The 13,541-nt window shown below is 36.0% G+C and overlaps 1 protein-coding gene across 2 annotated transcripts in view; it reads left to right on the plus strand.

Moving 5' to 3' along the window:
• Positions 1 to 13,541, plus strand: part of RABEP1 (rabaptin, RAB GTPase binding effector protein 1) — a 109,582-nt gene that overhangs the window by 38,321 nt on the left and 57,720 nt on the right. For both annotated transcript variants that reach the window (XM_053911199.1, XM_053911198.1), the window contains one exon: positions 10,695 to 10,823. Coding sequence is in view for 1 of the 2 variants with exons in the window: in XM_053911198.1 (XP_053767173.1) it covers positions 10,695 to 10,823 (129 nt within the window). In the remaining variant the exon portion in view is untranslated. The remainder of the gene's footprint in view (positions 1 to 10,694; positions 10,824 to 13,541) is intronic.

Below are 13,541 nucleotides of genomic sequence, written 5' to 3' on the forward strand. Positions count from 1 at the left end.
AAAACTCAAAAGGAAACTCAAGGGGACAACTGTGCTACATGGAGGAAATTTCAGTTTACCCCAAGTCAGAGATGCTCACTTGTTGGGCTCCTAGATTTCCTTTCTCCCTTCCCCTTTGATTGTTTTTAATAAAATACTCTTATCTCCTTTACTTCAAATCCTTGCTGTCCTTTAAAATCATGACTTATATCCCTTTTCATCAATGGGTTTTGGTTATTCCAGCTGTTTTTTATTTACTTGTTTATTTAGTAAATGTTTATTGAACACCTGTGTGCCAACTACAGTTCTAGTTGTTGGAAATGTAGCATTGAGCAGGATACATAAAGTCTCTGTTTTCATTGGGTGTGTACTCCAGTAAAAAACGATATTTATTCATATATTCAGAGAAATAATTTTGATAGTGGCAAGTGCTATGAGGACAGTAAAATTGGCCTGATGAGAAAATAACTTCTGCTCTTGGCAATTACAAATTTATTCTTGTAATCCTAATCTCATAACTCAAGCTAATTAAAAAAAATTTACACTAAAATTTACTAATTTGAAGCATATATATCCATGAGTTTTTATAAACATACACAGTTCTGTAAGCATTACTATTATTGTGTTATAGACATTTTACCCCCAAAAGTTCTTTATGCCCCTTTGTGGTTAAACTCCTCTCCCTACTCCTAGGCAAGTGTTGGTCTACTTTCTGACACTAGGTTTACCTTCTCTAGAATTTCATGTAAGTGGAATCGTGTTTTTTTTTGTCTGGTTTCCTTAACTTAACATATGCTTTTGATATTTACCCATGTTGTGTATATTAATAGCTTGTTTCTTTTTGTTATCAAACCGTGTTCCATTGTGTGGATATACCATAATACCATAATATGCTCATTTACAATGGGCATTTTGGTTATTTCCAGTATTTGGCTAAGTAAAGCTGCTGTGAGCATTTGTGTACAAGTCTTTGTGTGAAACTATGTTTTCATTTGTAGGATTGCTGGATCTCACAGTTAGTGCATTTACAGGAAATAGCCAAACTGTTTTCCAAAGTGGTTGTACTATTTTGCATTCCTACCGGCAGCCTTACCAACAGTTACTAAATCCAAGCACAAAATAAGGATAAAATTTAACTTCACCAATAGTGATTCTTAAAGTCCCAAGCCAGGTCCTGAAATGGCAACACGTAAGTTCTACTTATGAATGTCAGTAAAGAAAACTGAATTATTTTGGTGGTTGCCTTAAGTAAGCTTGTTATTTAAGTTTTGAATAGCCTTTTTTGTCTTGTAAGGGGGGAACTGAAATATTAATACATAGTTAAAAAATGCATCTGCTAATCAGTCCAGTGGTAGTCATACTTTTTTATCTTCATTATATGGTGTTTGAAATACTTGGGAAGTAGAGTAACACCAGTTTGTACAAATCGAATGGTAACAGTCCATTTTTATCCATGCAGACTTATATTAGCTGTTGGACACCAGCTTTTGACAGTTATGATAATTGCACTAAATGTAATCAGAAAAACTGTATATAGTTCACTTATTTCTGAAGTTATCCTTGTTTGGTATTTATTTGAGACTTTTTTCATGGTTCACATTTTCAATATATATTCCACATGGAAACAATGGTGGAATATAGCTTTATAACTTTATAGGAATATAGGAATAGAGCATGGAATATAGTTTATACTGTATTGTTTATCTACTGAACATTCACTGAACTTTCCATTCCTTGTTCACAGTTACTTCTGTATTTTTGACTTTTTTCCTCAAAATTTTGTTTACTTGCTTGTCTTAATTGATAACTTTGCTTGAATACACTTTCTGGAACTTTTAAAAAGTAATTATTAAGCAAGTGGTTTATGAGCATTTTAGGAAATAAAGTGATTTTGTAGTTATCACTAAGAAGAATCTCTGGAACAAGTTGAGCCACATGAACATCTCCATCTTTTAGCAGGATTATGTACCTGAAACTTTAAATTCTGAAGTAGTTGATAGTACATACCATTTGAGAGCGTATTATATGGAAGTTACTTTTATATGATGCTATCTCTAATTTTCATAGTATGTGATACTCTGCAAAGTGGTATCTTTATTTTATTTTAAAGATTTTATTTATTTATTTTTAGAGAGGGGAAGGGAGGGAGAAAGACAGGGAGAGAAACATCAATCGGTTGCCTCTCACACACCCGCAACTGGAGGCCTGGCCTACAACCCAGGCATGTGCCCTGACTGGGAATGGAACTGGCGAGCTTTTGGTTTGCAGGCTGGCACTCAAATCCACTGAGCCACACCAGCCAGGGCGGTATTATCTTTATTTTAATATAGAAAACGTAGAAAGGTTTCAACTATTTGCCCTAGTTCATATAACAAAAGATTGTGTTGGGTTGAAGCACAAGTTTCTGACTCCAAAATTGTGGATGGCTTATCTTTGAATTTTAATAAGGCATTTGACTACACTGGTATGAAATCATGGATAAAATGAAGAAATGTAATTTGATATTGAACATAGTTGGAATGAATTTGTAACTAACAGAGTAATCTCATATATCAGTGTCAACCTCCACTGAGGTCCCAGGTGATAATACCAATGTACTCTGTCATTAGCTCTAATTTAAAACTTTGTCTAAACAAAACAAAACTCTGCATTTTTACTAAAACTGTACGAGGTATAGGTTGCAGGGAGCCTTGGCTTAATTATAGTACAAGAATTAAGGATAGTGTTAGATTATGTTAATATTATGGGCTAACAATATGGGGTTGTGACCAAATAAGCTACGGCATATTTATAGTATGTTATCAAGTAATAGCCGCCCAGATACGATGTTTCTTCTAGATTCTATGCTAGCATTGTGTTAGGATCAGAATGTCCTATTTTATGTGGATTTTGACTACCTGTAGAATGCTGAGAGCAACTGAAGTGAATTTAGAAATTATTGAAAGATTAGGAGGGATTTCATCTGGAGAAGAAAGAAGAGGACAGTATGGGATGTCAGATATTAGAAATTTTCCTCTTGAATTCTGTAGAGCAGAACTAAGATTTTTTTTAAATATATTTATTGATTATGCTATTACAGTTGTCCCATTCCCCCCCCCCACTCCACTCCATCCTGCCCACCCCCTCCTTCCCACATTCCCCCCCTATAGTTCATGTCCATGGGTCATACTTATAAGCTCTTTGGCTTCTACATTTCCTACACTATTCTTACCCTCCCCCTGTCTATTTTCCACCTATCATCTATGCTACTTATTCTCTGTACCTTCCCCCCCCCTCCCCCTCCCACTCCCCTATTGACAACCCTCCATGTGATCTCCATCTCTATGGTTCTGTTCCTGTTCTAGTTGTTTGCCTAGTTTGCTCTTGTTTTTGTTTTAGGTGTGGTCGTTAATAACTGTGAGTTTGCTGTCATTTTTACTGTTCCTATTTTTGATCTTCTTTTTCTTAGGTAAGTCCCTTTAACATTTCATATAATAAGGGCTTGGTGATGATGAACTTCTTTAACTTGACCTTATCTGAGAAGCACTTTATCTTCCCTTCCATTCTAAATGATAGCTTTGCTGGATACAGTAATCTTGGATGTAGGTTCTTGCCTTTTATGACTTGGAATACTTCTTTCCAGCCCCTTCTTGCCTGTAAGGTCTCTTTTGAGAAATCAGCTGACCTTTGTAGGTAACTGCCTCCTTTTCTCTTGCTGCTTCTAATATTCTCTCCTTCTCTTTAACCTTGGGTAATGTAATTATGATGTGCCTTGGTGTGTTCCTCCTTGGGTCCAGCTTCTTTGGGACTCTGAGCTTCCTGGACTTCCTGGAAGTTATTTCCTTTGCCAGATGAGGGAAGTTCTCTTTCATTATTTGTTCAAATAAGTTTTCAATTTTTTGCTTTTCCTCTTCTCCTTCTGGCACCCCTATAATTCGGATGTTGGAACGTTTCAAGATGTCCTGGAGGTTCCTAAGCCTCTCCTCATTTTTTCCGCTTTCTTGTTTCTTCATTCTTTTCTTGATGTTTAGTTGGATGTTTCCTTCTTCCTTCTGGTCCACACCATTGATTTGAGTCCCAGTTTCCTTCGCATCACTATTGGTTCCCTGTACATTTTCCTTTGTTTCTCTTAGCATAGGCTTCATTTTTTCATCTGGTTTTTGAACAGATTCAACCAATTCTGTGAGCGTCTTGATAACCAGTGTTTTGAACTGTGCATCCGATAGGTTGACTATCTCTTCGTCGCTTACTTGTATTTTTTCTGGAGCTTTGAAGTGTTCTGTCATTTGGGCCATTTTTTGTTTGTTTGTCTGGGCGCGTCTGTTACTTTAAGGGGCGGAGCCTTAGGTGTTCACCGGGGCGGGGTAATGCTGGTGGCTGTGCTGTGACGCTGTACGTGGGGGAGGGGCCGAGAGGGAGCAATGGCGCCTGCTCCACTGTCCACCGGACTCCAAACCTTCACTCCGCTACCCACAACCAAACTGGGCCCCTCTGGTGCCGGTTCCAGAGTGGGTGGGCTTGTGCACACTCTAGGCCCCTGTGGGTCTCTCCAACGACCTCTCCCGCGAGGCTGGGAGTCTCCCCTGCTGCCGCCCCAACCCCCACAGGCGTTTTCAGTCAGAGGTTTGAGGCTTTATTTCCCTGCGCTGGAGCCCTGGGTTGCATGGTCTGCTTTGATTCCTGCCGTTTGTCTGGTTTATCTGTGCGCGTATGTGGGGCCGCGGGGTCTGCCAGTGGTTGGACTGCCTGCCCCGTTCGTCCCACACTCTGCCAGTCTTGGTCCCGCCATGGCCACGCGAGTCCTCTCTGCCCCGGTGCCAGTCTCTTCGCCTCCTACCGGTCTGGATGAATGTTTATTTTTTATTTCCTTGGTGTCGGACTTCCCTGCCGTTCGATTTTCTGTCAGTTCTGGTTTTGCAAGGAGGCGCAGTGTGTCTACCTACACTGCCATCCTGGTTCTCCATCCAGAACTAAGATTTCTAAGGAAGCCAATTTAGGGTTGTGTTACTAAAAGTAGATATTTCTAATAGATGACCAGTTATCCAAGGAAATGGCTGAGGGAGTGTGGGAGGAGTAATCTAAAATCTCTGGAGTGGAATTGGCTGCCCCATGAGGCAGTGAACTAAGTTATTTATGTGTGGAAGCTATATGATCACCTTCCCATGATATTGTAGGAATGGATTCCTGCATGAGTTAGTAATTGGTGTTTTTCAAACTATTTAGACCTCTCTTCACAGTAAGAAACACATTCTTCACTGCAACCCATTATAAATGTGTGAGTGCAGGTTTCCCTGATATGTGAAAGTAGAGTGTTCCTGTCAAACCTTTTGTAAGCTGAAATGGCATAAAGTGAAGAAGCAGTTACCAGTAGTTTATATAGAAATTTTTTTGAGTGTTCCCAGACCCCCCAAATAACATACTATATCATACCAAATAACATATAAAACCTAAAATAACACTAGCATATAGTAAAGGCAGTGCCACTCACATTGCCTTATAATGGCTCCCTGCAAAACAAACACTGAACGCTATTTTTTGCCTTTTGCCTTTTTTCCTAAAAACAGAAATTCTCTTTCAGTTAGTGAAAATAGGTAGTGCTAATGTGGGCCTTTTATAAAAGAAGAGCAACATAAGATGAACTTTCAAAAAGTGGGGGATACCTATATCTGAAATACAAATTTCATGAAATAACATATACCCATATTAAAGGTGTTGCTGTTATTTTTTATTTCATTATTTTTAAAGGACATATTGCTAATCACTAAATTGATTTAACAACTCAGTAATGAATTGAGAGACTCAGTTTGGAATACACTGGATTAGAATCTAAAATTCTTGCAACACTACTATCCTATGATTGTTCTACTGCAGTAATGTTAGACTCAGAAAACTGCACACTGCAAATGCCGGGAGGTTATTAATTTTGGTGATAAATGTCGTTAGGAAGGTTGAAAATGAGAAAACATTCCTGTGTACTTTGATTCTCCTCACCTCCACCCTTCCCACCTCTGCTACCTCCTCCCCCAAATCAGGCTTTTCCATTGTTTCTTCTCCTTAATTCTACCTTTACCCTTTTGGAGAATCCCTTCTTAAATAGTTTTTCATTATCTCATTTTTCTCCTGAATTAATATTTGGTACCAGTTTGTTCTTTCACTTAATATTTTTCCTGGATTCATAATAATATCTTCAGGTAGTTAACATAAACACCTAATCTTAACATAAGAAATAATCAAGTTTCTTATTTGAAATCCATCATGTTAAAAGGGCCATCTTTTATCTGAAGTATTATGACAGCTAATTATTTTTGAGAGTTGCAAAAAAGTAAGTCAAAATAAGACTTTATTTTGATTCACAAAAGGAAGGCTAAGAAGTTTTGTGCAAACTTTTTAACTAAATGTTATTCTGTTTTAGAATTGGTATATCTCAGTAAATGGACAAGGTGAAAGGGTGCAGTTTTTTACTTAAAGTTGCTAAAGGCAGATATCTTGGGGATTATATAAAGTGAAATGACAACTTCCTGTTGTACTAAAGAATTTGATTATTTTTGTGTTATGGAAAAAGTGATTTTGAAATGCTATGTGTTTGTTCTATGACTGTAAAGTGATTGGTAATGTTAATCCAAAATTACCTGCAGGTGGATTGCTGTTTGTCTGTGACTAATATTCTCTAGATTAGTAATTCCTATCAGCCACACCTGTTACTGAATAGCAAGTGGGGTTCTGCTACCTAGGCAGAATTTTGGAGGCAGGGTTTGGTGATAAAGGAAAGGAGTCTTTATTCAAATACTACACAATTTTGGAATAATGGCTTCCTACATGCATTAGTCACTTAAACCTATCAATTAAGGCTAAAGTCTTTGACACTTGAGTTCTTCTATCATTCCCCTTGTTAGTTTTTAATTATCTTATTTCTGTAGGGTTAGTTTACAAACCAAAACAACTTAAGATATAAAAGCTACACAATTTTGGAAGAATGGCAGGCTTCTGCCTCAGATACTGTGTAATAAGTGTAATTTTAAAAATGATTAGTATTTTGCCCTGGTTGGTGTGGCTCAATGGATTGAGCGCTCTGGCCTGCGAACCAAAGGGTTGCTGGTTCGATTCCCAGTCAGGGCACATGCCTGGGTTGCAGGCCATGTCCCCAGTAGAGGGTGCATGAGAGGCAACCACACACTGATGTTTCTCTCCCTCTTTCTTCTTCCCTTTCTCTAAAAATAAATAAATAAATAAATGATTAGTATTTTAAAATATTTTAAGACCACCGAATAGAACAATTGACATAGAGTGATAAGGTACAATTATAATCATTTTAACTAAAAAAGGGAAGTACTTCATTACCTTTAAATCCAATCAGTGTAATTTATTCTTTTAACTACCCTTTGATTCAGAGAGGCAGCCCCTTAGTATAATTTCGCATCTTCTTTCCAGGCTTTTTCTGTGTGTGTGTGTGTGTGTGTGTGTGTGTGTGTTTTCATAGTTCATGTTGTATTGCATATAATTTTGTATCTTGTTCTTTTAAATTAATATAATTTTTCTGGCTTGATATTATTCCATACCTAAATGTGTCATTTTAAAGCCAAATGATACACAAGTTAAGACTTTCCAGTTTTAGGAGCTGTTCAGATTCTTTTGTTCCACTGGAGTATCCTCTCTCTCTCTCTGCTTGAAATAGGTGTTTTTGGATATTAAACATCTTTAAATAAAAAGATTCTTGTTGTAGTAATATTTGACCTAAACTTCCTTTTTCCCCTTCTCCTGTTGTTTTTGTCTCATCAAATTTAGTACAGTGTTAGAAGAATGTAGTAATAGCACACAGCTTGGGGCTTAAAAATATTTTTACTATATATTCTCCCATTCATATCAAAATTAGGGAAGGAGATATAGCTGAGAATTAGTCTTTCTTTCACTTATTTACCGTATTGTTCTGTGTTCTTTTTCTCTTCTTTCTGTTTTATTTAATTTAGACATTTAAAAAATTTAAATGATTTTTATTTTTTAGTTACAGTTGACATACAATATTATATTAGTTTCAGGGGTACAACCCAGTGATTAGATGCTGTATGACTACTAAGTGGTCAACTTGATAAATCTCATACCCATCTGACACCATACATAGTTATTACAATATTATTGTATATTCCTTATGCTATATTTTACATCCCCATGACTATTCTGTAGCTACCAATTTGTACTTCTTAATCCCTTCACCTTTTTCTCTTATCCCCTGAACCTCCCTTACCTGGCAACTGTCAAAATGTTCTCTGCATTTCTGTTCTGCTTGTGTGTCTATTTTTTTACGTTAATTTTAATTTAAAATTAATTGATAGGTACATATTTACTGCCATTTTATTATTCATTTTTCCTTTTGGAAAAGCATTAAAAGTAGCCATTGCATGAGGTAGTTTCCCCTTTTTTTCTTATTACTCAGGTAAAGGTAACAATATAAAGGATGTATGGAATGCTTAATGAAGGCTGGTGTACTGATAGCTCTCAGCTGCTAAGTTACAGAAAGCTTAATATTGTTGAAGGTTAACATTAACATTAATTAATTTGTCCATGATGCTTTGAAGATACATAGTAATAGGGAAGAGTATGAACTGGCAGTGTAAGTGGAACTGAGTCAGAATCATGAGATTGGAAGTGACTTCTGGTCTTTTGTAGCTATATACAGTCACTTGACCACTCTGCTTTTTTCCTTTATTTACTAAATAAATATCACTAATTTAGTAGTTATAGGTTAACAGTTTTTTTTTTCTGTATGCCAGGCTAAGTAATTTTTAATCAACTCTTAGCTAATTATTATGAAATACTTACTAGTTACATGTTAGAAAAATAATACAGCATGTTGTGTGATGAGAGCTATTTTCAGCTTGATTTGTAGTTGGTTGCTAATGCACTAGGATGTGCCTGTTTGTAAACTTTCCTGCTGTCTTATGCAAGGTGAATTGATTTTTCCAGATATAGCAGTAGAGGCATTCTTATAAAAAGCAGTTGTTTTGGCCTTTTTCTGTATTGTAGAATTGTTAGAAGTACTTGAAGTAAATTAAAATTTTTTTAATTAAAAAAAGATGGGAATAAGGGAGTTACTTGCTATATCCTCAAAGGGACCATGATTCCTGGAATTGAAAACTATCCTGAAACCTGGAAAGCAGCAGCCAGACCTGTGGGTGTGGACTTCATCTGAACCGAGTCAGAGCCAGGACAGGGTTGGGAATAGTGAAAACACACTTAATCATGTCTGCAATTTTAAAGGCTGAATTTTAGTTTTTAAAGTGTTAAGTGGAAAACTTGTTTAACAATTGGATTTGGGCAGTAAAAATACAAGAGAAATGAATAGCACAGAGAACAAGTTTCCTTCGTGATTTCCAATGGCAAATATGAGAAAACTGAACATTTCCCCATTCCAGTGGATTTTCCATTCTTCTTTTGTTCAAATGACCAGATGCCATTCTTTGCTTTGACTTAAAGACCCTAGTATTTGCTCCACAAAAAGACTCTTTATCTTTAATGACATGGAACTCAAAGCCGCAATCATTTTCTCTATTCTGCCATGAATTGCATCAGTACTGTTAGATTTGTAGTGAGGCTACTCTGAAGATGTAATGGGAATAAACATATTGGTTTTAGATCATTGTTTATTATCAAAGGAGTTGTAGAGAATTTTGAAAAGCACATTGGAAGAAATTAACGAGTCATACTTCTAATACTAATAGGTAAATCATTGGTGCATTTTCCAGTCTTTTTTTCTATGTACTATAAAATTAGCTCTCAATTAAATTGAGTAAGGGGTTAAGTGCAGGGAGGACCTGCAGAGATAATCGCAGATTATGGTTAAAATTATAGACAAATCATCATTATCTAGGGTTGCTTTGTGTTAGGGAACTGGGTGGGACCTCAGCTGGCCCAGGTAATTATGGAATGGCATTAGTACTGATAGGTGTCCCCTAGAGGGTTTAGGGTCATAGCTTTGTGGCTGGGTTGCTGCCTGGGCAAACAAGGAGGTCAAGGGTTGGACTTTTGGATTTCCCATCCCTTGCTTGAACCAGAAGAGTCTCTGGGTTTGGTCTGGATAGGCATTTAATCAGCTGTGGCCAAATTGTAGAGCCGCTAAAGTAAAAAAATGTGTCCCAATCCCTGGCACACCAAATCAACATTAATCTAAAAAACCGATGATCTCCTGGTAATTGAGAGTTCATAAAAAATATACGGTTCTGTATCCTTTCTATATGAAAGAGTTTTTTTGCTATGATTTCAGCATAATGGTAATGAATCATCTTGAAATTAGAAGAGTGGTTCAGGCTGGTATGGCTATCCTAATCAGGGAACCTGTTAGATTTTGCTTGTAACAACACTTGAGAGAAACAGGAGCTAGCAAGATTGGCAGTGGGTTCATTTGTGGGAGAAATAGCTCAAATAATTTAACAATTCCAGAAGTGGACTGACAATTCTGTCAAACATATAATGGGACTTTAAAGCTCTGTTTTAAGAAATTTGTGATATGTGATTCTCTGTATATAGGCTGTTTCACTTTATATGATTCATTCATGGTGTGTGTGTATTAAGTGTAATAGAAGTGTCTTTTTTTTTTTTTATGACTTCCTAGAATATATTAGATCTTTGGAAGAAGCTTAACTGCTTGTTTCATTATAGAATTGTGCAGCAGGAATACTAATTTACTCTTGTAATAACTTAAAAATGAAAGTTACTGCATGTTAACTAGTATCCTTTTTTTCCAGTTTCTCTTCAGCAACGGGTAGCAGAATTGGAAAAAATTAATGCAGAATTTTTACGTGCGCAGCAGCAGCTTGAGCAAGAATTTAATCAAAAGAGAGCAAAATTTAAAGAGTTATATTTGGCTAAAGAGGGTAAGTGTATGTCTTCCCTTAAACCCCATACTGAAACTGGCTTAAAAAATGTCAGGTTTCTTTGTAGTACAGTGTTGTCATTGAATAAACCTTGATTTTATTTATACTCACATTGTATAATAAAAGCCTATTTAGAGGTAAGGGTTAAGAATGGAACTGAAAACAAACTTAAAAATATATTATTCAGATTTTTCCTTCTCTTTTAACCTTAATGATGGATGATATTTAATATAGTAGTGGGCTATATAGTTCTGGAGCACAGGACTTTCAGTTCTCTTAGGTAACCCCAGGCAAATCAGGACTGTTAGCATTCTAATAATAGCTTCAGCCATGTTATGTTAAAACTGATAGTTCATGGAATTTATCCAACAAATGTTCAGTTATTTATTAATAAATATTTGTTTAATACCTACTGTGAGGCAGATATTGTGTTCAGGTGCTGGGTATATAGAAAGAGCAAGAGTCATGTGTTTCTTTAACTCAAAGAATTTGAACTCTTGTGAAGAAAATAGCTATTAAATAATTGTGAGTTGTTTTAAAAAAACGCAGATACATGAGAGCATATCATGGGTGACCTAATCTGAAGAATAAGGGAAAGGGCTTACATTTTGGGTACTGAACTAGGAAAATATGGATATGGTGTTCATAGCCCTCTGGACCAGTGGCTTTCAAACATTAACATGGAAAAAATCACCTGGAGCCTTGGCTGGTGTGGCTTAGTGGATTGAGCACTGGCCTGTGAATTGGACGGTTGCAGATTTGATTCCCGGTGGGGGTGCATGCTTGGGTTGTGGGCCAGGTCTCCAGTTGGGGGTGTGTGAGAGGCGACTGATTGATGTTTCTCTTGCACATATTTCTTTCCCTCTCTTTCTCCCTCCCTTCCCCTCTCTCTAAAAATAAATAAAATTTTTAAAAAATCACCTGAAGAACTTGTTAGAACATGGTATGTTGTGGTGGGGCCTGAGAATTTGCATTTCTATTTCGCTCATAGGTGATTGCAGTACTGCCAGTTCAAGGACCGCAGTTTGAGAACCACAGCTCTAGACTAGTGATCATCCTACTTTAAATATATGTTTATTTCTAATTTAAAACTATGTAAAGGATGTAAATTCTATCATATTGTCAATATTGACACTTTAAATTGCTCATGGTATATAATTCTGAATGCTGAATTTGGATTGCTAGTATTTTGTTGAGTATTTTTGCATTATATGCATAAAGAATAGTGGTCTGTAGATTTTTGTTTTTGTTTTTGTTTTGCTTGTGATGCCTGTGTTGGTTTTGGTAATCAGGGTAATACTAACCTCACAAAATGACAGCAGTGTCCACTTATAGCAGTTCTCTTCATCATTGGTCTGGAAGTTCTATTCAGGGCAATTAGCCCTCATCCCTCACACCCAGTAAAAGGAGTCTAGATTAGAAGGAAGAAGTAAAGCTATTTCTGTTCTCAGATGACATTTTTAGTATATAGAATTGTATGGAATCCACTAAAAACTGTTCAGACTAATATACAAGTTCAGCAGGGTTGCAGGATGCAAGATCAATGTACAAAATCCAGTTGTTATTTCTACAATACTTGCAATAAATAACCTGAAAATGAAATTTTAAAGAAAGAATTCCATTTATAATAGCACCAAAAAGAATAATATATTTTGGAATAAATTTAACAAAAAGTGCAAAACTTGCACTCTGAAAACAAACACACTTAAAGATTTTAAGAAGAACTAATTGGAGAGACATATACCATGTTCATAAATCAAAGATTAATATTGGCGGTAGTCCCCTGATCTACAAATTTGATGCAGTGTCTTTTAGTATCTCAGTTCTCTTCTTTGTAGAAATTTATAAGCTGATCCTAAAATTTATATGAAAAAACTAGGGAGCCAGGATAGCCAAAACAGAACCCACCCAGTCTTCCTTCAGCCTCTTTTTATGGCTTTCAGCTGTGCAGAAACATGCCAAAAATTAATGTTTAGTATTGGTATTTGTGGGTTTTTTGTTCATATTGACAACATGGTGGTGAATAACTCTGGATAATTTCCAATATATCAAAAAGTTGCAGGGATAATTAACATGAGGAGGTGTTAATTATATAAACTTGAGCCTTGACAAAATTGTAGTTCTCAGAAATGAATAAAGTATTTCAGAAATAATGCTTTTGCTTTTATTTCACATTATCTGAAACAGTTTAACCCTTAGTATATGGAGTAGATACACACACTTTTCTTTTGTGTTTTCATGTGTTCATGTCTTTACTCAGTTTCTGGGTCATTCTTAGTCACACACCATAATTTCTTAGACACTTGTTTTTCCTCCAAGGAAAATTATCGTTATTTTAGATAATTACTTTCTGCAATTAATGTTCTTATAATCGTCTCTGACAAGTGTTTCAGAATATTTTTAATAGTGGGGACAAAGTGATATGAAACTGATGTTGAGAGACTAAAGATTTCTTAATAACTTAAAATTAGCATGACTAGGTTTTTTCCTCCATTATTTAGACTACCAAATTGTTAATTTTTGTGATTGTTTGGTAATCACGAACATCTTCACAACTTTTAAAAGTACTTTAATTGATATTATCTATTTGATTTTTCAGGTACTTAGAAATTTATGCAGAAGAGTGTTGCCAATATCCTGGCTTAATGGCTTGTGATTTCCTTAAAGTCATACAGCTGGTACACAGTACAGTTAGATCTCAAGTCCAGTTGTTTTTGT

The sequence above is a fragment of the Desmodus rotundus genome, chromosome 9, assembly GCF_022682495.2.
Source record: "Desmodus rotundus isolate HL8 chromosome 9, HLdesRot8A.1, whole genome shotgun sequence".
Taxonomy (NCBI): Eukaryota; Metazoa; Chordata; class Mammalia; order Chiroptera; family Phyllostomidae; genus Desmodus; species Desmodus rotundus.